We start from the raw sequence: 27,897 nt of genomic DNA on the forward strand, positions 1-27,897 counted from the left end.
AAGAGGATTTTGTTTTCTGATTGTTAACAGCTGTTGTTTTTTTGTGTTAATTTCTCTTGTAGGTAATTAGTTTTTTTATGTTGTTGGCTCAGACTCTCCCCTAGGTATGCAAATCCCTCTCAAGACATGCAAACCTATCAAGCATGCTTTCAAGTTTATCCACGTGAAATCACTTCCAAAGACACTGTCTTGCCTCCATCCGGATCAGCAGTTCTTGAAGCTTGATGTGCAACTTTGGTCATGAGGGCTCCCTACCACGTTAACCTGGGAATTCTTTCACCCTACTCTTGTGTTGGCTCCCCTGCCTCATAGATTTCACTTTCTTGATCCTCTCCCTCTCTTTCAATGGAGCACATCAACCAACACCTTCCAGAGAAAGGGTCTATGGGGGTAATTTTGGGGACCTCAACTATCTGAAATGTCTTTGGTCTTTCATCACAATCAGTGACGATTTTACTTAGTACAAAATTCTGTGTTGAGGAATCATTTTTCCTTAGAATTTCAAAGGCATTACTCAACTTCTTTTAACTTAAAGAAACACAAAGCTGACTTGATTCCTGATCTCTTGGATAGAAATCTACCCACCTTCTCCCCTCCACCCTGCCCCACTCCTCCAAAGCTTGAGATCCATCCGTACTTTAAAATTTCATGATCAAATGCCTTCATTCCTGGGTCTAATTCATCACTGTCTTGGGCTCTTCGTGGGACTTTACAATCTGGAAACTCATGTCCTTCAATTCTGGGAAACTTTCTTGAATTTTTTCTTTAATGATCCCCTCCCATAAACCTTCTCTCTTTCCATTGTACTTCCTAGAAGGATCTTCTAATTTCCTTTTTCCTACTTTCCAATTCTTTGTCATTTGTTTGATTTTCTGGAATTCCTCAATTCCAACTCTTAATTGAGTTCTTTCCTCTGCTATACTTTTCATTTCATTTCCAGGAGCTGGTTTTGTGCTCTGCCATTTTTTTTTCTTTCCATCAGCTATCTTCTCTTTTCATTTTATTCATGCAATATTTTTACTTATCTCTCTGAAGTAATATGATTGCTTCTCCTGCTGTCTTTTCCAAGTAGCTATTTTCTGTAGTATTTGTGTATGTTTCTCTTTCATGTTATATGCTTTACTGGAATATCACATGAGTCCTAACTGGTAATTTAAGTTTCAGTCATTAAAAATGCTGGATGAAACTTGTTAACAATGGTTCCCACCACAGGGTGATCTAGCTAGCATGTTTGCTGGTGGATACTCAGTGTCAATTATCTTTGTTTCCTCCCACCTCTCTTCAGCTGATCAAAGTACCTGAAGAAGATGCTTCTAGGCTCCCACTAGTAGCGAATAGTTTTGGCCACCCATGTACTGGGAGCTAGATGAATAATGAAAGATTTCTAAATTCAGCTGTAGACTTCCAGTTAATTCCACTGTTTTAGGTTCAGAGTCCCTGCCTTCAACTCTGCTGGGTCTGTCTAAGTCCAGAGACCTTCCCTTCCCATGACTCGGGAGCTGGATCAGGCTATGGAACTGAGCCAGGAGCTATTTCTTTGGCCAAAACTTCTTCACCTTCATGTTGGATCAAAACCAATTTGTGACTAAAGTCACAGAAGGAAGAGTAAATAAACTCAGAGCCATCCTTTGTACAGAGTTCCAGGAGCTTGTTTAAGGATTGCTTCAGCATTGGGCTAACCTCCAGAGGGTGTAATTTTTCTAACTTGCAACACTTGTAAGAACTCCTGTAGAACTCTTAGTTATTGTCTCCAGTTTCTTTTATACTTTTTTCTCACCACAATCTCGGTAAGACATTTATTGGACACTTCCTCCATCAGTTACTCTGCTCCTAATGCTCAAGATTGAAAGATTTTTTTCTTACTAGTATTTAGTAAAGTGTGGTTATTTTGAGCAATGTATTTTCTTTGATGTGAATGTACCATTAAGGGCTACACTTACTGACAGTCACGACTATAACAGTCGCAGCAGTCTTGACATCATATCAACCAGCAAGGTATTTATACTTCATTCACTGTGACATTTTGAAGAAACTGTAGGATTTGGGCTGGAAAATGCAGGAGATTCAGCAGTGAACAAAACAGGAACTAGAGATCTCCTGGAACTTACATCTGAGTGACTTTAGCATGGTTTCTTAAGCCATTGCCATAACTGAAACACCAGACTTACAAAGTTTTCTGTAATATTCCCTTATAAATTCCAAGGATCCACAGCATCCATTTTTAAGGCTCAGCCTTGACATTTTCTATTTTCACCTTCTTCGTGCCTCTTTATTTTCTTATCCACCAAACATGTTAAGTAATTTTTAAAAACTCCAAAACTTGGAGGCTTGAGTTTTCCTATAGGAAGAGCTCACAGTGAGCCCAACACAATGAAGGGAATTATACTCACAGTAAGGTGTAGCATCATAAAGTTTTAGCACACTAGGGGAAAAAAGAGAACATCTTACAAGTTTCCAGACAGAAAAATATATCTGTCTCTTTATTAGCAGGACCTAGAAGAGTGCCTGGCACGAAAATAAATGTCTGTAACATAAGTGAATCCCTCTCTCACTTTATTCCACAGCGTGCCAGGTCAAACATAGCTCCATATAGGTCCTCTGTCTCCATTATACTACTAAGTTGTTCTTAGGTTAAGTATTTGGAGCTCAGGACACATTTTTTCCCAAGAGGATGAGGTGTATAAATTGTAGCTGATTCACAAGGGAGTCCACAAACATCTCTTCAACTCTTATAAAACTAAAGCAGTATGTATGGAAAACCAGAGGGAAAATATTACTAACATTGTTACAATGCTAGTTAGTAAAATGGAAGTATACATAATAAGCATATATATTTAACATTTATATGTATATAAATGTATTTATCTTGAATGCTAGTATTTAAGGCAAAGCCGATTTAATGTAACTACAGCTATGTCAAATCATAACACAGGTGTATTTTTCTTACCATGTAAGGTATAAAAATGACTTCTTCAATTTTTTCCCTGACCCTCACCCCATTTCTGACCTTTCATAGGAGTGGAGGTGCATATTGATGTAAGGCTCAAACATGGGGTGAGACTCAGAGAAAAACTGCCTTAGGTTGGGTTCCCCAGAAGCAGACTGAAAGACAAGGATGTATGAAGGAAGTGGTCCCCAGAAAAGAAGGCAAGTGATGTGCAAGTTCAGGGGATGCCCCAGGGCGTGTGTCACAGCGCAGCAAGGGAACTCAGAGGAAATCTTAACATCTCTTTGAGGCAAAGGAGTCAGGCTGTTGGGCTCCCATACTTGTCAGTCACTGGCAAGGTTTGCCCTGGGGTGACGGAAACTCTCTGCTAATGCTTGAAAAACAGCCAGTAGCCCAAGGGAAGTCCTCCAAAGGAGAGTAGCAGATGCAAACCTTTGGAAACAAAAGTGGACTTTAGGGGGAAGGGGCGTGTGGAGATTGTCAAAGGGACCTAAGAGGATCTGTGTGGAGCAGGGAAGGCTTCCTTTACAAGTTGGAAAGACACCTTCGGGGACAACTTAGAAATCTCCAAGAGTTTCAAGTGTTAAGGTGTTTGTTTTCCCAGACTATCTCGGAAGTTAGGTACCCTGCCTAAGCTTATGGGGACTCTTTCCTGTACCAAAGCACCTGTGCGTCTTAAAAATAGCTGACACAGACCCACATTTTCTTATTCTGTATCTTTTCCGCATGAGCCCCCTTCTCCATGAGGCATATTTGTGTCAAATCACTTGGCCTCCATTACAGCCTGCTTTCACCACTGGTGCTGAGCTTGGCTTGTGCACAATGCCATGTGCCCCTCATTCCATCTTCCCCTGGACCTCAGGGACAGAGGAAAGGCAAAGGAATAGGCCAATAGAAGAGCTATTCGCACACACACACACTTTTTGTTTTGCTTTGTGGTGGGGGAGGTAATTAAGTTTATTTACTTATTTGTTATTTAATGGAGGTACTGAGGATTGAACCCAGGACCTCCTGCATGCTAAGGAGCTACACTCCAGCACTGAGCTATACCCTCTTCCCTTTATTCTTAGGCATTTAGATAGAGGTCCTCACTGAATTCATCCCACTACCCTATAAGGTCAGTCCTACTGTCATACTCATTTTATAGATATGATAACTAAGACACAGAGAATTGACAGAACTTGTCCAAGAACATACAACTAGGAAAGAGCAGAGCCTGAATCTCACACACAGCCAGGCTTCAGCAGCCACACTCCTAACCACACTCCACACTGTCTCTCCTAACAATCTCCAAGATACGTGCTGTTTTTGATATTTTGCAAAAGGAGAAATTAATGTCCACAAGTTTAAACTAATTTGCCCATGTTGACAGAACCAATAAGGGGCAAAGTGAGAACCTGAGCGCAGGTCAGAGGGCCCCAACTCCCATGCTCCTCTCAAAGTTACTTTCCATGAGAAGAAAGCCGGCTTTTCCCCCAGCTGACCTGGGGTGGAGGGGACGCAGAAGAGAGAATGCACTGCTTACATCTCAGGACTCACACCGAGATCCAAGAGAGTTCAGGCATTGAAAGTTAAGAAAGAAAAAACCCCTCAGGAAGAAGAGAGCGGCCTCGGTCCCTTTCTGCCTGTGGACCTTCCAAAAAGGTTAGTGCAGAACTCAACTCAAGTTCTGTGTGCACTGGGAGGTGCTCAGAACCATAAGTTCCTGAGCCATGAACTGCTCGGAGGGAGGTGAGCACCAGAGAGCTGAAGGGAAGACACAGAACTTTAGGTAAAGATGAAAACGCCACAGAAAGGAGACAAAAGGCGGTGAGGAGAAGGACATGGGGTTGCGATTCTCTCTGCCATAGAACCACAGACTCTGACACCACTAAGTCCTAAGATGGACAAAACAGGTTCAGGCTGTAGCTGGTAGTTTCCTCCAACATGGATCCTGGCCCAAGGAGAGTCAGACTTAACATGACTAGTCGGTGTCGTAGGAACCCACGGCAGGTGGGGGTCAGACAAGACAGACGTCAGAGAAAAGACCACCCAGCAATTAGCAACAGCTGAAGATCCAGCCAGGCTGAAAAGTTACAGCGGAGGATGGCCCACTACGGGCACTGTCAGAGCAGGCAGGTAGCCAGACACAAGAACAGAAAGGGGGACGAAGGCCACAGGGCAGGAACTGGGCGAAAAGGAGGGGCAACAGCCAAACGCAGGAAACCATACATCGTGTAAACAACCGGGGTCCCTGGGCAGAGAAAGGAAAGCAGGAACCTCTGAGATGATAAGCAGTCACACATCTGGGGTAACAATTGGCCCAGAGGCTGAGAAAGAAAGGTGGAAAAAGGCAGGACTCTCCAGTGTCCGCATACAACCACTTGCTCATTATGCCCTCATTTCAATAAAATTTGCCTTGCAGATTTGAAGTACCCATCATACACTGACACCATGACTTTTGATCCAGACTAAATAAGGACAAAAAACCCTCCTCCCCTCAGGAAGGTGGAGTTGGGGGGGAAATCCGGGAATATGACCCCAAATCCTTCCCTCCCCAATGATTATCCTACCCATTCATTTTCACACTCTGTGTAACCAACTTGCCAAAGAAACTCAGGGCAGCTGCTCACCTGAGCCTACCCGCTCTCCCCTTAAGAGTGTACTATCTATCCTTTAATAAATCCTCCCTTTACTTTCTTAACCTCCATGTCCGTCTCTGAATTCTGTCTGTGATGGGAAGAGAACCTGGTCACCACCGGCAGCAGTACCACAGGGACAGTTACAGAACCCAGGATGGAGGGTCCAGACTGGAGTAGAGGAGGTGGAGCAGAATCCTAGTCCCCAGGGAAACAGGCTGCCAGAGGGCTCATGCACTACCAACACTTGGAAACAGGCAATTCTGAATTGTGGAGACTGTCCTGCACATTTCAGGATGAGCAGCAGCATCCCCAGTGATGACAAATAAAGTGCCCCTAGATGTTGCCAAACGTCCCAGTGGGGAGCAGAATCACTCCCAGCTGAGAGCCAGTGGGTTAGTGCAGTGATGAGGAGACCAAGCATGTGCTGAATGCTTTCTGTGTGCCAGGCCCCATTCTCACAGCTTCACAAACATAGTCTTGTGTACCTCTACTAACACAGATATGAAGTGGCCACTATTACAATCCCTGCTTGACAGTGGGACACTGAAGGCACAGAGAGGTTGAACAACTTGCCTCAAGTAACACAGCATGTAACTGGCAGATCTGAGATTCCAACTGGGAGGTCTACTTCCAGAGACCACACTCTTAACCTGTACATATGCTGCCCATACACATCTACTTTATAGATGAGACATCCAAGGCACAGAGAGGTTTCTCTGACTCCAGAGTCCAAGCACTAAATCATCACTCTGCTGACTCTCCAGTTCCTGTCAGGGTGAGACCAGTGGGAATATCGACTGGACTACAGATTTAGAAATTCCTATTCAAAGTGTCTAAGCACCAGCTTAGTCTGCAGTCTATGGAAAATACGGGTTAATTTCTTTAGCTTCAGGGATTAGAAGAATGGGGGATAAGGGACCAAGAGTCATTACACAGCCTGGGATCTGTTCGAAGTACCCATCTCTCTTCTTTTCAACTTCTTCCTCTTTTCCATTCTTTCCAACTCTCTCTCTCTCAAGCTACTGTGCCACAATTTGATTTCCCTTTAAAAAAAAAATCTGTTTATCAAATAAAACAATGCACAGTCTATTTCTAATTCCTATTTTAATGAGATCACATATGTATCCTTTATAAAAGTAAAGAACATACAAATCTAGAAACAAACAGATCATAAAAGCCTCACAATTAATAAGACTGCATTTCTATCTCTGAAAAAAAAGGACAAAAATAATATATCAACAGTTTTGCAGACCCTTATAGCCTGCCAAAAGCCCTCAATTTCTTTTTCCCTGAATCAGTTGCCTTCAATAAGAAGAAGAATCCTGTGTCTACTTTAAATGTGAATTTCTCTAGTACGCTTCAAGCCCTTGATTTACAAAAATCTGATACCTACAAATCTTGTCGGGAAGATGTGTAAATCTGTAAAGTACTCAGGCAGACAGCAAGGTAATGTGCTTTGACTCAGAATGCGGTTCCTGGAGTATCGCTCGGCTCCAATCCATGAGTTTGTCTAAAAGCAGCAAAGCCACACAGGCTAGTTGGCGCCTATCAAAGAATTCCCTCGAAGTCGCGTTGAAAATAACTGAAATTGCAGCTAACTCAAAGATTTCCCTCAATGAAAAAGGTAGAAATACGACTGGAGCTATTAATTTTAACTGAAATTGCTTATTTTACCCTTGAAGGCAACTAAGGAAATGGGGAAATATAATACCCTCCGGCTGTGCCAAGTAAACAAAGCCCCCGGCTTGACGCTGGGGAAGGATGTGCATTACCAGCACTTAGGTATTTGATTACAAAAGCACTGAGAGCCAAACCATTTGATTAAAACATTTTGGGAGTTGACACAGGAAATAGAAACTGTTAGAAAGCTGCCTTTACATCTTCAACAACTGTGATTTCCAAGAACAATCATTTGGAAACATCGAGAAACTAGAAGTCAACATGGAAAACAGGACTCTGCCCTTAACCAGTGATGTTACCCTAGATCACAAACTCTCTGGACTTTGTTTTTATTTGTATAATGAATGGGGTGCACTGAGCAATCCTTATGGACTTTTTTTTTAACTAGACCTGTGTTCAAATTCTGATTTCATTGGTCTATACAGCTCTGTGACTTTGATCAAGTTATTTAACCTCTCTGAATTCAGGTCCCTCAAATGTTACCAGTGGGCTCTGTTACCAGAGCTTCTGAAAATGAAGAACAACCCTGAAATGTAAACACTGGTTCCCTTTACAGAATATACAGATCCCTTATGTATCCATTCAAAATCAAAAACTCTAAAAACCAAAGCCTTACAAGTTTACAGGAAACTCATTTTGTCAAAAAGCCCAACCAGAATTGGCCATGAGGAATTCTATAGCTTTTATTTTCCCCATTTAAGTAAATATTCATATGTTTTGCTAAAGAAATGAAGATATTTTCATTTGAGGAGGGCTTCTCTAACTCCCCAATGAATGTTACAGAATCCATTCTGTGTGTACCTTTCATGTGATCTTTCAAAAATATGGCGGAAAAACTGAATTCCAAAGCACACTGGAACCTAAAGATCTCAGAGAAGAATTATAAACCTATATTATGTTATAGATTTTAATTGTTTAGCAATAAAGTATGAAGGTAACCTTAAGGATATATCTTAGTGCTGAAGAAAATGAGAAGAGTTTCAAATTTCAATTTTTCAAAATTCTATTATTTATAGATCAAAATCAAATGTTATGCATTCAATAAATAATTCGTCCTAATCAAAACATGCAGAACATTGATACATTCCATTTTGTTTTTTAGTCTGCTAATATGAAGCTTCAACACTGTCTGAATTGTTACATTCATCTCTCCCCCAGCACACACTCAGTGCAAAGGACCGTTAGAAGCGGAGCGCTATGAAGACAACGAGAGGGGAAAAGCATGGAAAAGTAATAATGCTACATGAGTGCTTTCTATGCCCCAGATTTAATGCAAGTCTCTTTACATTTGTATTTATAATTTAACACAAGCCCTGCCCCCGATAGCGTACAACCTGGATGAGAACAGACATGTCACTCATTTACTGAACTACTACCGTGTGCCAGGCACTGTCCAGGGACCTGGGGCCCGGATCAACAGAGGTGAGTTTACACGGAGTCCTCTGCACAAACAGAAAACAGAAAACAAACAGATAATTCTAGATAATGAAGTGCTATGAAGAAACCAAGGTGAGGTAATGCAGTGGACACTATCTGGGCTGAAAGTGACTACAGTCTGCTCAGAGAAGGCATCTTCAGGAGGTGGCACCTGAGTGTGTGTGTGTATGTGTGTGCGCACGTGCCTATATATGTAATAACAATTAACAAAAGATTTAATATTAAGTACTGAAAGAACATTAGATCTAAAAAAATTCAAAACCATAGGTATTCCCAAAGAGAAATCATTTCAGTGTGGTGGGGGCAGAGAAGGCTTCCTGTAAGTAAAAGGCAGATGGACTTCATTAAAGGGAACATTCCAATTCATAGCAGAATGCCAGCTGAGACAGCCCCTAACCATGAATCCCAGTTCCACTGTTCTGGACACTGGGACAAGCTGCCTTCAATAGTGTTTATAGTACAGTCTCCCACATTAAGTTTTAAATTCCCATTCTGTTATTCTAGGGGTTCTCAAACTTTAGGGCACATCAGAATCACCTAAAGGGATATTAAAATACAGATTCCAGGGCACTAGCCCCAGGTTTCTGATTCAATCAGTTGGGGTGAGGCAAGATTTTGCATTCCCAACAAGTTCCCAAGTGATGCTACTGTGTCCTGGGAACCACGGTCGTCTTCACATCTTTGACACCCTGCCCAACATCCCAGACTGTGCAAGTAAACAAAACACACAGAAACAGGATCAACCTACTCAAGGATGCATGGGGTGTTTTTGAAAACCTTGTTGCACCTTATGCATTTTTATGAAATTGCTCTCAATCCTTTGTGTATGTGCACATATACATGTACCTCTAATACTCTGAATTCCTAGTTGCCTTGTACCTATATATTTATCAAAACTAATTCTCATTACACAATATCTCATATTCTTCACTATTATTTCTTCACTATTTCTTCACATATATTCTTCATTTTTATTTATTTGAACAAGAAGATCCAAATTTGACCAATGGCATTTTAGACTTCCAACGACTAGTGTAACTGAACCTTGAAATGTGTAGCTTACGGCAAACACATGAAATAGCTTATTGTCCCTGAAATCCCTTTAATTAATCCCCAGTGAATCCTCAAGGTAAGATTATTCTTAATTCTCTTCAACTGAAACTTCATTCCTGGGACCTGAACAATAAGAAAGAAAGGTAACAGTGCCACCTCATTTCACTGATGAATGTGCAACAGATCTGGCAAGCTCCCCAGTTGGCTCCTAACCCAGAAGCCTCTGCACCAGGCAGGACTGACTGGCATCAGAATAAAGGCTTCTGAGGAACATGGTCAGACAGGTAGCAAGCCAGGATCTTCAGTGAGACACGGTGGAGCCAGCCGTGGTCACTAAATCAGAGTTATGTCCCACTGAGGGCAGGACCACCTGCATTAGAGGTCATTCAGTCTTGTTTACCTGTGTTTAAAAAGGTTCTACCCTTAAGAGAGTTTTTATTGAAACCCTCCACCTTTGGCATGAAATCACCACCTCAGGCACATCTAGACAACGACATTTCTCCCTTCCCCTCAAATCTTGTAAAGTTCTTTTGTCTTATATTTCTCTCACGGACTCTTGTCCGTTTTTTTAATTCCATAATTCAGATACCACCTCTTTGCCTCTCTCATTTCACAAACAGCTCCCTGACCAGCTTATTATTCGCCTCAGGGATTGGTGCTTATCGTTAACTCATTCATGCTCTCTCCTTTTATTACTAGGCAGAACACGCATGGGGAACGAAAGTGGGGGGCTAACTTCGAGGATAGATATTAGCACTAAAAGATGGAAAGGGGAAGTTGCAGGAAGGTATAACCCACACAGTCTGCTTACACCGTGCCTCTAGTAAACAACTCAGTGTGGTAGCCACACGCACAGCCTTTGGACTCAGACAGCATTGTGTGGTCTTGGGCAAATTACTTAACTTCTCTGAGTTTGCTTCACTTTTGCTGTGTTTAACATGGAGTAAATCCTCTCTACCTTTCAGAACTATTATGAAGGTTAGGCAACAAAATACATGGTACCCCCAGTGCAATGATGACCTGCTGCTATTACTGTTTTTGTTACTGTCAATCAGGTCATTATGACACTAACATACTGAATTTGGGTACAAAACTAAATTCCTCAGTTTCTGCATTACTCCCAAAACAATAAAAAAAAATTATATATATATATATACATATATAAACAGTCCAGTTGAACTTTTCTGAGACTCTTGAGATTTAATGTTTAATGTTAACAACAAATACCCTGGGCCCACATACAGTCTTGACATTCTAAACTTCACTGATTAAGCCATAAATTGATGTCACGTAGCCCTTCAAGTGAATTGGGATCATTGGCAAAATAAGATGCTTATTGGTATGAGATGTATTAAAAAGGTAAATTTATAAAGACAGAAAGCAGATCAGTGACTGCCTGGACCTAAGATTGGAGCAGGGACTGACTGCAAGTGGGCCCCAGGTAACTTGGGGCATAACAGAAATATCCTAAAACTAGACTGTGGTCATAGCTATGTAACTCTGTAAATGTACTAAAAATCATCGTGTTATATATACCTGCACAGTGGGCGAATTTAATGTTATGTAAATTATATCTCAATAAAGCTGTTAAAGATAATCTATCTTTCTTGTTACATGACACATTTCAGAATAAACTAGTATTTTTATTCTTATTCTAAAGCTTTTCATTATCAGCTCATCACCAGGACTGTCATGAATTTGTCCGAGACAATTAAGGTATTCCTCCACAGGCTAACAGGACTGTTATCAATTGCTTTCACCCACAATCATAATGTTTTTGAAAAGACCTCTTGAGATGCAGTATAAAAGTCATTAACAGAAAGCATTTATAGGCTAAGATTATGTTCTGCATCTGATGGCTTCTCAGCCTGGACAGCAAATATTCAAGATGGGAATGAATGGCTTTCAAACAGAAATCCATTATCAGTGCATAACTTCCACACAGACATTTCAGGAAAGAGAAAAGGCACTTTGCTCTAAATGTTTTTGATGGGTTGAAATCAAATCATGAAAAGCAGTAGGTCTATAATAACGTACAGGACTGCAGAGCAGCAATGACCCGTCTGCATGTCCAAGCCCCCTACGTGTTACAATGAATGTTAAGAATAATATTACTACAATATCACATAAATGCATCTGCCAAGAATGACCACCAAATATCCTTCCTATCTTTAAAGCGCAGACAGCATTTCCTTCAGATGCTATGACAACTATTTTCACTATGATTTCCTAACATAAACTATATACATGGCACTCAGTTCAAACTTGGTCAGTCCATTCTTGACTTCTCTGTAGCCCTGTAACTGCTCACTGAATGAACTAAATTGTGTTATGCAATACATGCTTGCTTATGTTTGCCCTTTCCTGCCCACAGCTAGCCCACACAGAAGTCATGAAGGATTCTCAATCTTCCTGTAAGTCAGATCCAGCAAAACCAGGCTGGGTTGCAGTGCATCCATCTCTCGGACCTTGTCTTCCTAAAACTCTTTCCACCTCATACTCTTCAATTTGGTTAAGAGATGTTTGTAGCACTTTAGTAATGGAATTTGATTTAATGCAATATAAATGAAAATACAATGATAATTCCAACAGCTTATGTTCTAATGCCGTTTGTGGTACTCCACACTATGTTCTGGATCCTGTGCTGAGGGATTCACAAACATGATCTCTGATCCTGGCGTGTGTTATCATCCTCAGTCCTAATGAGGAAATGGAAGCTCAGACAGATTCAACATCGCACACCTCGTGGGTGGCAAAGTAACAACTAAATCATAGCCCACGCTTTATCCGTTGTGTGTGCTATGTTCTGAGCCTCCCTGCTTGCATTTTCCATAAATGCACTGCTGAACCACAGGACTCAGTGGATTCTCAAGGCAATCTCATGAATGTACTGATGCTGCACAGAGTGTGGAAAGAATGCTGGCCTATTTACAGTGTTGTCACTTAAGAGCGATTGGATTGGGCTTGTGTCACCTCACCCCTTTGCCCTTTAATTGTCTCTTCTGTAAAATGGAAGGGCTCTGTCCCTCTTCGTTCATTTAGATATTGTGAGGCATGAATGAGATCATGCATACATTCATTTTTTCCTAGCCAATCAAGATAATGTTGTTATTAAGCCTCACTTCTACCAGATACAAGATATACAGTTGCACTAGTACATAGGTCTTCCAGGAATGCAACCTCAGACATCACAGAAGCACAAGGTCAGATATGGGGGGAAAAAGGTTTGGGTGTTCCCAGGTACCATCCTGAAGAGCTAAAAGACAACATACCAATCAACCTTTAAATATTCCCTGTTTTATCTTGGTCAATGTAGAGGTCAACATCTAATGAAATTATACTTTATCATGAGCTTGGCTGTCTCTGTGGTCTCATAACGCTAAACTCTATGTGGATATTTGGACAGCTGAGAGTAGCAAGCTATCATCATAAACTTGACGGGATTCTGTTAGTGAGAGTTTCAGCTGTGCCCACGAAAGAATTTAAGAATTTGACAGATTATTTTTAAGCTACTTCTATTAATTCCAGGTGCATTATTTCTCAATCAACCCATTTATTTCTTAAGCTTAACCAATTTATGAGGTTTTATGCCACAGAGCTTAAGAGGAGACATTTATTTGAGTTGCGGGACAATTATGCTTCCTTGGAAAGACAATGTAGAATCATAGATTATTCAAACCAGAAGGGGCTTTTCAAGACTATGCCGCCCTAGTTTTTCGGGTGAAAACTGAAATGCCTTCGGAGGCCAGGCAGATAATACAAACAAGGGGCATGGTGAGCTAAAGACAGTATGGGCATGTCAGGGACTGCGACCAATTTGTGGAGCACAGGGAATCCCGCAAAGGCACGACAAGGCATTCAAGTTCAAAGCTTGTGAAACTGTTCTGGCCAAATCAAATATGCCTCCGAGCTCTACTGAGCTCAGTGACGTGTTTCCCAATTTCAAATTTTGAAACTTAAAGTATCCAAGAGCTAGGAACATGAAGAGCCTTCATTTTGTCCTTCTGGCAAAGAGTTAAGTACCTTCTGGGTACCAGCCCTGTTCTGGGCTCCAAGGATACAACATGGAGCAAAAGAGACATCAGTTTTGTTTTCATGGGATTTACCATCTTCTATGGGAAGAAGATGTCAACCAAACAATGACCAACATATAGAAATTCCAACTCTGATGGACAGGAGGAAGGAAAACCACACAGCACCACAAAGTCAGACACCGAGAACTGGAAACCTGCCCCGAGCCCAGGTATGCTGGGCCCAATCCATGCTGGAAGAGCTCTTGGAAAAGCAATGTCTTTTTTAGCATATACTCTAAAACCACAGATTTTCTGGTATTAAGTAATTTAGGAATGAGAAAAAGATGCATCTAGTAAAGCCCTAACTACAGTAGTTATTTAATAAATATTTGGTAAACAATTGAACAAATAAATAAATAACTGAAATTCAATCCACAGCCTATGATCAGGAAAAAGAATCAGGGAGTATTTGGTAAGCTTTCTAATCATCTTCAGTTAATTTAAGATGCTAATATTTAAAGAAAAATGAATGAGGCAATAAAGCATTGGTAAATTGAGGGAATAGCTCTTTAAAAAGGGAATTTGATTAAACACGGCCAAGCATAGGCCAGTAAAAATTTTTTAATCAAAACAAAAAATATGAAAGTACAAGGAAGGGAAAATTTTCTGTGTATGATACAGCAAAAAAAATGCTGGAGGCATGAGCAATTGTATTTGATAACAGCTTGAATATAGCAGAAATACAGTATTACTGTAGGAGGGACTTCCATGATCCTAAAGTTTGCTAGTCTCTAAAAGAGGACATACTCGTGGCCACTGTGAGTACATGGGTACATGGCATATGAAAAATGTGAGTGTATGAAAAGTTACCAAAGAACTACATAAAAGGAACATTGTGGAAGGGAAGGGAAATAGGACTTGTACTTAAAAAAGGAATTGTTGGGACAATCAGCTAAGCAACATGGCACAGAGAGAACACGCATAGGCTCTGGGATAACACAGACCTGTGTGTGAGTGCTTCAGTGCACTCTTTTATTTTGAGCAAGTTGTTTCACTTCTCTGTGCCTCACTTTCTCCATCTGAAAAAATGGGATGATAATAGTACCTACTGTATCAGATGACTGTGAGAATTGAATGAGAAAGCTTACGGAGTATACAGTAAGACAAATATTTTTAGTATTAAATTATCATCATCATCATCACTCACTGACCAGTAAAGACAAGGCTGAAAAATAACAATCATTACCTCCACTTTATAAAAGATTTCTGTAAAAATAAGAGGAATTGTTCTCTATGTCAACAGAAAAGGAAACAGAGGAAGAAAAAAAAGTTAGTCTAGTTGGAGCGAGAAAACTTTCCCCTCTTCATGATGATGAAGCAATAGACCGAACTACAGAAAGAAGTTTGGAAATATACTAATGGGAGTCATGAAGGAAGGGGGAAATCTGCCATAGATGATTCAAAAGCTCACTAGCAAGGGCCCACCTAGATGATACTTTATAACCTCTAAGTTCTGCTAGCAGAGAATGCCACTCTTGCCAAGACAAATACATGCATACTTGAGTTGCTTTCCATCTATCACACTACAGTAACCCTTAGGAATCCAGAAGACTGAGCACTGCTCTGTGATGGCAAACAGTTCATACGGCCCAAGACCTTCAGCGGTGGTACCAAAAGGCAAGACCAGCCACCAAAGGGAAAGGGTCACCTGAGAAAGGTAGCCTCCTCGGTGATGAGCAGTGTTGTGTTTCACACTGTAGAATGAAGGTTATGGTGATGTCCTCCACTTTATTTCCCTCTCTGCACATTCTGCAGTGGGATCTTCACCAAAATATTCCAAGATTAACTCTTTTGATCTCTTCATTTCTAAGGGGATAGAAGGGAAACTCCGGCTTGCTTAAAATAATCATGAGTCTATTATAGAGAGCCTATAACTTTGGATGGGTTCTCTTCAAATATCAGAATTCTCTGAAAGAGGTTCTTCTAATTATCCATAAACAGGTAAACTAATACTCACACGTGTATAATGCTTCTAAGTACCTAACTTCTCTATTTCTGGAATTTTTTTCTGTAATTATTATTATTCCAAATGCCATTGACCATACTCTTTTAGAGTCTGCCTATCAAAAAAATTAAAAAGCACATCTTTTTGTAGGCTAGGTATTTCCCACCAAAACTCAAAAAGAGAAAAAGAGGGGGAAGTGCATACCTTAATGCCTTAAGCAAAGCATCAAAAAGGTAATGGCAAGATGAATTCATGAAGTGTATAAAGATGGTGGCAAAAAGTTAATAAAAGATGCTCCATTCACAGTGGGCTTGTTATTGTATTTATCTGCCATTCCTTCTCATGAGGACGATTTCAAAGTAATAACCATTTAGTTTTATGCCATTCAGTGCGACATGAACAAGAAATCATTCGGTTCTTGTTTCTTTTTTTTTCAATAAGAGAGTGAAGGTCTCCATACTAAGTAATCTTAAAATATTTGAAAGGCAGAGTCAGGCAGATTACAATTTTTCATGTCATATTTTCCTTTATAAAGAAAACAAAAAGTCTGAAGTGAGATTCTGAAGACAAGAAAAATGAGTATTCCCTGGTGAAGGCTACTGCTATTGAAAAAGAAGTCACAACCAAGCTTCTTTCACAATATTCTAAAGCTTTTCAGTTCTACCACAAAAAACACTGTTCATACAAATGTGTAATGGAGTTGAATATTACATTTTAATAAAGTTAAATATTAAGTGAATCACTAGAAACTTTGAGCAATTCTTTTATTTTGCATTGTACCATATGCGATGGAAGAAAAAAAAGATTTTTCCTCTAACAATTCAGAACTGAAAAGTTCCATTAAGTAAAATCCATTTACTCAAAATAAAATGGGATTAACTGAATAGGTCTTTCAGCCAAAAACAAAACTAAAGAAAAAACTACTCTTACTTATCTGAGTGTCTGTGGGCCTACTTTTCTAAGTTTTGGTATCCTCAGACAGTTCCTAAATAAGAGGGTAGCAATTACCTAAAGTCAAGATCATGATGCACACAGCGTTCCCTGGTAGACAGTGCAGGCATCGGACACTCTAGAATTTATTCCTCTGCATCTTTCCTTTTCTGTCTCTGCCCAGTGACATAATGAGTTGCCACTACAGACTTAGCAAAATAGTACATGTCATTTTCAGATGTTTAATATTCCTCTGTGAAGGATGTGGTGACATCTGTCAAACCAGCACAAGTCTAGGAGGAGGCCAGCTTTTCTGCCTCGCCATAATATAAAATGTGGTACTCAGTCCCCAGTGATTCAGGCAAAGCATGTCTTATGAAGATGGAAGTGTGGAGCTGTGCAGGCTGGTACAGCATGCTTGCCAGCCACCTGTAGACTCCAGAGAGCATAGTCAACCCCTCTCCAGTCCATCAGTAACAATAATTCCAGAGAGGCAAAATTTAGAATTCCCATTTTTCTTCCTTGTCATGACAACCCTTTTTCCTCTCCTCCCAGTCCTGACGTGGAAGCACTGTCAACACCATAATTTATTGATACAGCTGTACCATTAAGATGATGTAGAGTATATCCACAAAGGATATGCTTTTCCCTCACATTATCTCATTATTCCTTGGCCCAGATCTGGTGAAAGCTTGAGATTACCATAATACAATTGTTTCAGAGAATGGTCAAAGTATTTTGCTTAACTAAAGTGACACCGAATACAATTAACCAAATTAAACTGACTGGCTGATACTATAATTATTTCATGTTCAGAGAAATACAATGCTACTCATAAAGAGCAGGTCTATGGTCTAGAAGTGAGAAGATAAAACTGATCATTAGAAGGTCAACAGCATTAGATCTACTTTTTGTCACATAAGAATAATTGAAGCTATTTACTTCTGCTTTTGCAGGGCCTAAGTACTCCACTTCTATACAGAAGTCAATGAAATTGCGCCTGTCATAAAGGGATTCTGGGGAAGTTTAATTAGCAGATTCTAAGAACTCTAAGGCAGATACTGTCCCAGAGTCCTACCACCAAATCTTGCCCATCTTTCTATTTCGAACTGCTAAGCCATTTAAGTGAACACATGCTTTTTGTTCATGTTTCTCTATTGTTGCTAATTCCTCCTGTCCTTCTCATTTAGGTCCAATAAGCCAACGCATGACATGAAACTGGATTCATAATGAACGTGTTTACTTTCCTTATGATTAACTTCCCTACGTAATTAACGTCCCCAATCCTCTGGACAGCCTTATTACATCTCTGCTTTCATATGCTGTCAGCTGAATACATTTTCATATTTTAGAAGGAGGGGGAAAGAAACAAGAAAGCTTCTTGCTGACTCTCATTCTAAAGAGATTATTTTTACCAAAAAGTATTTGCAATTATATTTCCTATTTTCATCACTTATATAAAGTGCTATATTGGCTGATCCTCACCTGAGAAGATAATGATTAAATTGCAAATGGAAATAGGCTACTAGCAGAGACCATTAGGAACATCCTGAGGAGTTTTTAACAATATAAGGGGAAAGAGGGCAAGAGAGAGACCAAAAAACCAGCAACAGGGGCAGAAGTGCAGTTGTGACCACAGGGTGTAGGAATTCCCGGCTCCCTCCAGAGCTTTCCTGAGGGACACACAGAGGTTCCCTTCTCTACCTGTAGTCTGCCCGCGGTGCCCAGCTCTGCTCACTCAAACCACACCGTCTGGAAGGGGGCTGAGAGCCCAATGTGCTCGCCCTCTCGTTCTCTCTGAAGCCTCCTTGGAAAGTACTCCTCAGCCTGAGCTCAGGCTGTTTGCCTTAAAAGGATAAAATATCTGTAGGAGAAAAAAACGTAGCTGGCTACAGAGACATCACATACCAGAAGGAGAGGCGCTGCAAGCCCAAACTGCTCTTCCAAAGGGGGCTCATCCTGGTTCCGCCTTTGTACACCTAACATTTCACAGCCGCATCTGGGACACCGGGAAACAGTCTTACTGGCTTACAAAGCAGCTCCCCTCAATGAGAGTGCAAAACAAACTGGGGCTGATGGCTGATGCTGACGTGTCAGAGTTTTTTTTTTTGGTCTAGTTTTTTTTTTTTAATAGAAGTATAGTCAGTTTACAATGTTGGGTTAATTTTTGGTGTACAGCATAGTGATTCAGATTATATATATATATATATATATATATATATATATATATATAAATATTCCTTTTCATATTCTTTTTCATTATAGGCCATATCACATATGTGGAATCTAAAAAAATGGCACAGACGAACTTATTTACAAAACAGAGACAGATCCACAGACAGAAAACAAACTTGTGGTTACAGTGGGAACAGGTTGGGTGGAGGGATGAAGTGAGAGTTCGGGATATGCAGATACTAACTACTATGGATAACACAGATAAGCAGCAAGGTCCTCCTGTACAGCACAGGGACCTATATTCATTCCAGGATGTATCAGATTGGAACTGTGGCCAGGACTCTCGGCTGGCAGGACAGAGGACACATACTTACCTACTGAACACAGCTCCTGCCACTTTTTGGGCCCTAGATCCATGTAGTAACCCCAGAGATTAGGATGAAACGGACAGGTGCAGCTGCTGCGGAGACTGGGAAGCCTAGAGCTGCCTGGCCCCCCTGCAAGCAGGGGACGTGGGTTGCTAAATAGGAACCAAGTTAAATGCTTTCCCAAAGCAGGGGAATTCAAGGAACCTGTAACAGAGGACATTGAATGGGCCGAGGAAGATGTTCTCAATCCTGGCTGCATATTAGAATCACCTCGGGAGCTAAAATAATACACCTACAACTCAGGTCCACCACAGAGCAATTAAATCAGAATCTCTGGAGGTGGCACCCCAGGAAAGATACTTTTAAAAATTCCCTTGGTGATTCTAATATGCAGCCAGAATTGAGAACAAATGGGCTAGGTACGGTAATGATTACTTTTCCAGGAGGATAAACAGTAAGACATTAACTAGTGTACATCTATAATTTGGCACAAAAAAAATTATTGCTCTTACAAGTCCCTATTGCTTAAAGGTTTTAGTCAATAGGAACATTCAACTCTTTAAGTGGGAAGTTTACCTTGGTGCTTTAATTTCACGCGTGCACACACTTAAACACACACACACACTCTGTTGTCTTCCTATCAGTGTTTCCTAAATTGTGCTCTTCATTGGAATTATCTGAGAAATCTTTAAAAAAAAAATACTAGGCTTGCTTCCACTCCCAGACATTCTGATTTTAATCAGTTTGGGAGTAAAACCTAGTCACTGGATTTTTTTCAAAGCTCCCTAGATCACTACTGTGTAGTCAAGTTTGGGAACCACAGTGCTCTCTTATTATGTCCACTTCTCCCAAAGTATTTTTGCTTCCTATTTAATTACTGGTGAACAGATACTCCCCCAAGAACAGCCTACGTGTTATTTATTAGGATTTCATGCCATTGCCTAATCCTTCGGGAAGCAGAAGAACCTCGTGGCTAAGGAGAATGGCCCTGGAGTTCCAATTCAGACTCAACCTTTTACAAAGTGTGTGACTTTGAACCAGTTACTTAGCTTCTCCGGACTTCAGTGTCCTGTACCTCACCACTGTGAAATGAGGATCATCTGGAGTCTTCTTCACAAGGCTGTTTGATTTAAAAGAAGAGAGATGACCTATGTGAAGCACAGGGAGCATGCCTGGCACATAGCAAGTGCCCAACAAATGTCAGTCATTCTGACCATGACAGGCAGGGCCATTCTGACCTGTTTTTCAGAAAATGCACGGACTTTCCTTCCTTGGTCCTTCTTCTGAGCCATGGACTGCATTAAGATCGCCAAGCCCCAGTGAGTATCAGACTATGGGATGTCACAAAGGGTCCATCCAAGGCATTCAACCCAAGCATTGGTCAAAAGGAAAACATCTTAATGGTTTTCTGTCAAAATCCAGTATGGCTCCCACCCCCCAGAGGAGGCAAATCTTTGGCACACTTGAATCTGGGTGTCTCCACTCTATGGCCGTCTTCGTCCACAAAGGACTATCTCACTTGCAAATTCTGTTCCAGTCTTACTGCCTGTTTACTCATCCACAAAGCCCATCACTCCTTTCTAACTTCTTTGCAAATACTGCCTTCAAAACAGTCATCTTGTTTTGCCCTTTCCTGTCCCCCTGACACACATCTCCTCTCCCACGCTCCTCTCCCACGTTTTTCCCATTAATAACTATGATTATAAAAATCCATTCAGAAAGAAATCACTTTTGAGAGGATACTATTAGTTCTACCTTTTGTTCAACATCTGTTTTGTGTAGCTACTGATCTTGTGCTATTGTTTATAAGTGCATGACAGTGTTGGAGGGAGACCATCCCTCTGCTTTTACAAACAAAATATAATACTCAGTTCAAACAGGCTGCACATATTTAACTTTTCAGAAAAACACATTTGAAGGAGAGGCCGAGGAATGCCGTCATTAGAGAAGGTGGTGAGAGGGAAGGAAAACTGATGTCAGAAGGCTGGGTGTGAGGAAGCAGAGAAGGGTTGTCAGGGACGGGGTGGCAAACAGTGCCAGCTCAACAATTCCGATTAGGATTCAAAATGCCACAGATGTGATTGCATAATAAGCTGTTACGCATACTGGTAAATGCTGCTTTCAGCATGTGCGTATTTATCATACTGTCTTGCATTCTCGGAGCATGGAACGTTCAAGTCGGCGGGTCTGAGTGCTAGCTAGCATCAGGCCCAGCTCTCCGGGATGGGCAGCGGCACCTACAGTAGGGATGGGAGAAAGAGCAGCAGCCTGCGCTCCAATCTGGTTGCTAGGATACTATGGAGACCCTCCATTGCTAGGCAGACAGAAAAAAAAATGTGTCCATATGCCTCCTAACCTGCAAACAGCAACAATAGAAGCATCGTCTGCCTTCTTCTATGCTTTCTCATAAGGAATCCAACTCTCTAGTGAAAAGACAAGGAATGGGAGCTTGGAAATGTGACCCAGGAAGGTGGCTGTTCATAATCTCAGGCCGTCTCTGGGGCTACTCTATTCAAGGGCTTCTCAGGATTTTCATTATAAGCCCCATTTTCGGGGCACACAACTTGACTGTGTTTCAAAACACCCTAAAAGGGTTTAGTAATCCTGGCCTTATTTTGATAAAGGCTGCCACAGCTTAAATTTTACTGCACAGACTGTAACATCAAACTAACAATCAAACTTAAATTGGATAGTCTATCAGAATAGATAAGTTGGAATTTAACTACTCCACAAGAACAAGAAAGATGAATTTCAAAAATCAACTTCAGGTTCAATTCTCATCTAGGTCCTATTTGCCTGCATCTGTGAAGGAATCTGCATGCTAGTCTGTGGTATAAAATAAGAGTCACAGTGGGGACACTTAGACGTGAGTGGAAAAGGAACTTGCTTTCTTTAAGAGTGGAACTCAGTTTCTGTAAGAGTTTCAGTCATCTGTTGCTTGGTTAAATTAAATACTCTTATCTAGCTGGGATAGTGGTGGCTATTATCAGGACTGTGCTGGTGGGAGTTGGAGGACTGGGCTGAAATTCTGAGATTCAGAGCTTCTCTGGTGGGTAACAATCAGGCCTCATTGTAAATCTCCCTCTCACACAGGCACACACACACGTACACTCACGTGCGAACATGCACACTTCTCAATTATTTTAAAAACAAGCAAAAATGCCCTCACACCTAATCCTGATTGTGTCTGGCCTCAACTTGCTTTTCCTCAATTCCCGTTCCAGGATTCTGGCACAGACGCTAGTTGCTGTCATGCCCCAGATGTACCCTCTGCTTTCTTTTGCTGCTGGGTCCCTTTGCTGATGGTGGTCCCCACCCCACCCCACCCCTCTCATCCTGTCACCACTCACCTAAATCATGGCCATCAGTCAAACATTTACTTTAAGTCCTACCACTCCCACGAGAGTTTCTGATACATAAAATCAAGTGGGCTCAATTATATTTTGCCGATTGTCTAAGGTATCTCCTCTGTGACTTACCTTACTCTACTTCTTAGAATACTTAACTTGTGCAGTATTGTTAACCCCTTGTTAACTCTTTGATGACAGGACTTACACACCTCTCACTTCTGATGCCTGATGCTAACTTGCATACGGTGCATCCCATAAAAGTAATGACCTGAGCTTGAGGGCAAATTTGAAATTTAATTCCTACCTTTGAGGAAATCTATGTTTTAATATTATGCCATCTATGATTACACTAAAATTCTAGAATTCTCCCAACTTCCAACAGAATTTAACAGACAGCCTTTAGGAAGATTTTATTTCTCCTGAAATGTACTAATGTCAAGGTTTAAAAGATCAGCTAAGATGTTGTTAAAACTAATGCCTCCCTAAAAATGAGAAAAATCTATTTCTTTTTATCTTCAGCTCTTCCAAAGTACTTCATGATCAAAAACTGTAACATAATAAGACAAATCATGTCATCATTCTTTGAAATTCAGTTACCTCTGGGGTGTAAAGCAACAGCTTAACAAAAATACAGAGACACTAACAACTTTTGATAGGAACTCAAGTCTTTATAGCCCGACTGAAATGACACAGAGCCCTATGGCAGCAAAACAGAAAAGATCTGAGAATATTTACAGTAGGTGAAGGGTTTAGATCAAAATACCAGAGACTGAACACTCTCACCTATTATACAGTCTATTTTCAAGAATAAAATAGCACGAAATAAAATTACTATAAAAGCCCATAAGAGCTATTTTATATGCATAATCAGGCTGAATGAATATTTTATATAGTTTTCATTTTTAAGGATTTATGTGCTTAATTTAATTCAAAACATATAGTCTAATAGTTTTAGGTTCCCAAGTAGTTATTTAGTAGGAGTTGAATATAGATTCCAATTCGCTACATCAATTATTTGTTCTTCATGTTGATAACATAAAAAGGGCTATTTCTATACAGGTGTGAAAGAGACATGCAAAAACACTCCCCCTGACTCACAGGTGCAGCCAAAGTGCCCTAACTCTGTGCTGGAATTTGACAGAGACTTCCCACCAATGCCAGCTTGCAGGGAAAATTCCAAACCAAAAATGTAAAGATGATTTAAGTTCATAGGTTAATTATATTTTACACTGGTTTTCAAATGATCAAAAATCACTAAAAGAAAAAAAAAGAAGTTTTTACAAATTACAGTCCTCAGAAGGCAAACTCAATAAGCAAAAAGTAAACAAACACACTTGCATACATCAGATAACTGAATAGGACATTCTCTGGGCAGTTAACCTCTATCGAAGAGAAGAGAAAACTAACATGAATGTGAATTCAAAACCAAGTTTAGGCTATTTAGATGGTTTCATTTTAACTCAAACTCACAATAATCAGTAAGTTTAAGAAAAAGGACCAAATTTAAGTTGTACTAAAAATAAAGTACAAAGATATAAACACTTGTTGCCAGTAACTCATATAATCCAATTATTTATAGTGAAATAAAATGAAATTCAAACAAGTCTTCTTCACTTTGGCAAGTTTTCCTGATTCTTTGTGGAACTATTTTGCACAATCATTCAAATGACATAAGTATACATTTTACATACAATATACTTCTCTCTCTTAGGAAAGGTACACTCTACCACTCAAGCCAATTTTACTCTAGTTTTCTCTATGTAAGTGTGAAAAAAGAACAGATGTTTTTCCAAAATTATTTAAGCTTGGAAGACATTCATTCTATCATTTTCTTCAATATAATCCTTCAGAATCACCAAAACCATCATGGTGATACCTTAATAGCCGACTTCTTTATAGCACAAGTAATAAAATAAAGATCAGAACGCACAATATGGTTCAATACATAACATGTTTATTATAATAGAATGTTGTGAACTCTTTGCCACACTAATTTCATTTTGCACCATGGACTTAAAAAAAAATCTTCTACATGTCAAGCACAAATTGATTTCTAAAACTTACCACATTATACAGCTCAGTCCCTACTGCCTAGATTCCTTTAGACCTTGTTTGATGGAATGTTTAACTGAAGTTATCAGCTGGCTTGATCATGCTTCATTGTAAAACCCATTAAAATCGTCTTTTTATAAAAGCAGAGTTTCCTCTGTGTTACTCCAAAGTCCTGCAGATACTAAAATGAGATCCTAGGGAATGCTTAAAGATGCAGAGAGCTGTCTCTGAGTTATTTTTTTCATTATGCAAAACTTGGCCCTGGAGAGATGGCCGTGTACCTCGTTAGCTAAAACAGGCAAGCATGTCAGGACTGCAAATTAACTTACCGGAGAAAGTTGAAGTGGATACAGATCATTCAGGTTTCTGAGGCAGACCTAAATGTACTGAACTCTTAGGGCACTTGGCGAGGTCAGAATCTCAGAGATGTTTATCCTTATTGTCTCTTCCCCAGACTCACAGAATACAAACTTCTTAAACTAAACCTGCTTTATGCTTATGGGAACCAACAAGAATAGGTATGACTCTTAAGTTTCCAAAAGTATCATTAGTATATACTCACAAGCTTCCCCCATCCAATAAATACAAATAGAGACAATCAAATATGCTTTCTCCTTATAGTAAATCCTTATGTTTATGAAGGGTTCCAACAGAACTTGTATTATTACATAATGTGTGTCATCCAGCCAATGTGATGTCAAGAATAGAGTAACAAAATCTTTCATTGTATCAATTATGTTGTTATCTATTAATGTAAAATACACTCTAGATTAACTTCATGTTCCTGCCACCTTACTCTCCATAAGAACTGAGTTGAGTGGTGTCTAACAAGTTTCATTCAATTTTCCCACCCAAGTTGTGAAGCCCACTGACATCAGAACTACACAGTTCTCTAAAACGCTAGAACAATGCCAGAGCGGTTGCATCAGAAGCCAGGAGTAAGGCAAACAATGTGTCCACGTTGTCAATAAAGATAAGTGTACGTCTCTGTATTTGACCCTAGAAACGTGCAACCCTCTTGGGAGACAGAGGCACCCCATGGGTAACATTACATAAATTCCTTAAGGAAAATAAGCACTACACTCCCTCAGATGTTACGAAAAAATCTTTTTTTTTTAATCAACAGACTAGGTTTCCATTTGTGGATTGTAAATGTCATCCAATTCGGGAAATCAGAAAAATATTCCCTTTTATATGCGTATTTGCTTATTTTTGATACTTTGATGGTGACAGAACATCAGGTTTTAAGGGTTACAGCGAGAATCACCAGCATGTAGAGAAATCCGGGAGAGCCACAAAAGCATAGAAAGTCTGGGTGATAGCAGACGCATTTCATTTCAAGTCTGATGAGCCTGCATTTAGGATTTTCTGGTTGGGCAGGTTTGCCAGGGCATTTGGGAGACGGGGGTTTCTGTTTCTTTTCTCTCTCTCTCTGTCTTTTCTCTCTCTCTCTCTCTCTCTCTCTCTCTCTCTCTCTCTCTCTCTCACACACACACACACACACACACACACACACACACACACACACACACGGACACACACCTGGGGTGCATTCAAACTCTCTGTACAGTAGGTGGCATATATGAATCAATATGTATATTTTCTTTTTTTAAAAAATAGCTTGATATCTGACAAAGACACGAAGGCAACGTAGGTGCAGTGAGTCTGGCTCTGAGAAACGTGCACAGCCCCGCAAGAAGTGCCCGTTAAAATGAAACATTTCTGAGGATGAGGACAGACATAGCAAGCAGGAGGGGCGGGGGCCGACAGACAATACAGAGACCCGCAGCTCCCCACCGACAGGGTGCCACATGGACCCGGAGCGTAACCCCTGCTTACTGTGGACTCTTGGGGTAGAAGGGCAGGGTCACATGGCTGAGATCCTGGATGTCGAAGGCGGTGGGCTCGGCGGAGATCGCCTGCCGCTTGGTGCGCGGCTCGCCTTGCAAGGTGCTCGCGCTCTGCTTCTGCGCCTGCTGGGTGGCCGGCCGGATCACCGAGCGGTACTTGTCCAGCTCGTTCTGCAGCTTCTGGATCAGTTCGTCCTTCTGATCCAACTCCAGCTCCAGCTCGTCGATGAGAGCATCCCGCTGCCTCAGCTCCTCGATCTTCTCCTGGAGCGCGTACTGTAAATCCCGCAGCGTGCCCATGCTCCTCCGGGCTGCCGGGGGCTCCTTTCTGCCGCTGCTCCGCGTCTCTGGGCTTCCTCCCCTCTCCGACCAACTTTCCCCAAAGTCGCTGCTGCCTCCCGAGTGCAAAAGCTTCCTACTCGAGACCAAAGCCAGCCCTGGCTTCTGAGCATGCCCAGTCTGCCGGCTCCAGCCACCGAGAGTTTCAGTGCAGATTCCACTTCTCTGGGCTGACTGGGAGGATGAGCCAAACAGCAGGTCGAAAGGGGATTAAACCTGAACCGCGGTGGGCGCCGCGGCCCGGGGGATAAGAGCCGGGAGCGCGGCGGCAGAGGAGCGGGAGAAGGGACGGGGATGGGGTCTGCCTGGGTCACTCGCGCCGAGCGCAGGAGGAAGCCGGCGGAGCGTGTGGGGAGCCTGATAAACCTCTGGGCGCGCCGGGGGATGTGCAGGCGGAGCAAGGCGGGAGCACTACTTTGGGGGCGGAGAGGTGGGAGGAAGAGGTCCTGGAGGACCCCGCACAAACTGGGGAGGCGTCAGCCGGTTCCAGGGCACACGAGGCTTGAGGACGTTGGGCTACAGCGCACTGTGCATCCTAAATGCTCTGAGTTCTGGAGGTGTTCAGACCGCCAGCCTCCCGGAGAAAGGCTCCCCTGCCGTGTGGCTGGGCTCTCGCTCCTTCCACGCCACCTTTCTCACGGGGAGCGCCTCACACAGGTGGCTAACGCTGGAAAGCAAACTTGCCTCTGGAGATGAGAGCAGAGGAGGGTAGGGATTCCCGCTTATATCCAGGCGCCTTAAAGGAAGGGGCGGGGAGCTTTATTTTTTCCCCCCCATAAGCATTGCGGTCTCCTGCGAATGATTCCCCGTTCCACCCCCTCCAAATTCGAATTAATGAACTCTTTTTACGGCAAAGGCCAAACGGGTTTGGGCTCTAGAATGCTGCTCAGCTTCCCCACCGTCCCTCCCAGTTAAGCTAGTGTCTGCGAAATAGTTTAAGGATGGGCCTTGCTCCTTCCATTTGCTGCATTTGGGGCAGGGAGCAGGGGGAGGGGGAGGGCGGGTAAAAATCATTGAAGAGTTCCAAAAGGTTCATCCTGAAATTGAACTGTACGTTTAAAATGATTACTTCCTTGA

The 27,897-nt window shown here is 41.4% G+C and overlaps 1 protein-coding gene across 2 annotated transcripts in view; it reads right to left on the reverse strand.

Annotated features, from left to right (window-relative positions):
• The window catches only part of PRKG1 (protein kinase cGMP-dependent 1), a 1,109,393-nt gene that overhangs the window by 1,009,284 nt on the left and 72,212 nt on the right, over nt 1-27,897 (reverse strand). Inside the window, exon 1 of one of the 2 annotated variants that reach the window (XM_006206633.4) lies at nt 26,471-27,209. The exons of the other annotated variant lie outside the window; for it this stretch is intronic. Within the exon in view, the coding sequence (XP_006206695.1) occupies nt 26,471-26,781 (311 nt within the window). The 5' untranslated portion in view covers nt 26,782-27,209. Of the gene's footprint in view, nt 1-26,470; nt 27,210-27,897 lie in introns of those variants that run through there. 2 annotated transcript variants of the gene reach the window in all.

Source organism: Vicugna pacos, chromosome 11, assembly GCF_048564905.1.
Source record: "Vicugna pacos chromosome 11, VicPac4, whole genome shotgun sequence".
In the NCBI taxonomy this organism is placed as follows: Eukaryota; Metazoa; Chordata; class Mammalia; order Artiodactyla; family Camelidae; genus Vicugna; species Vicugna pacos.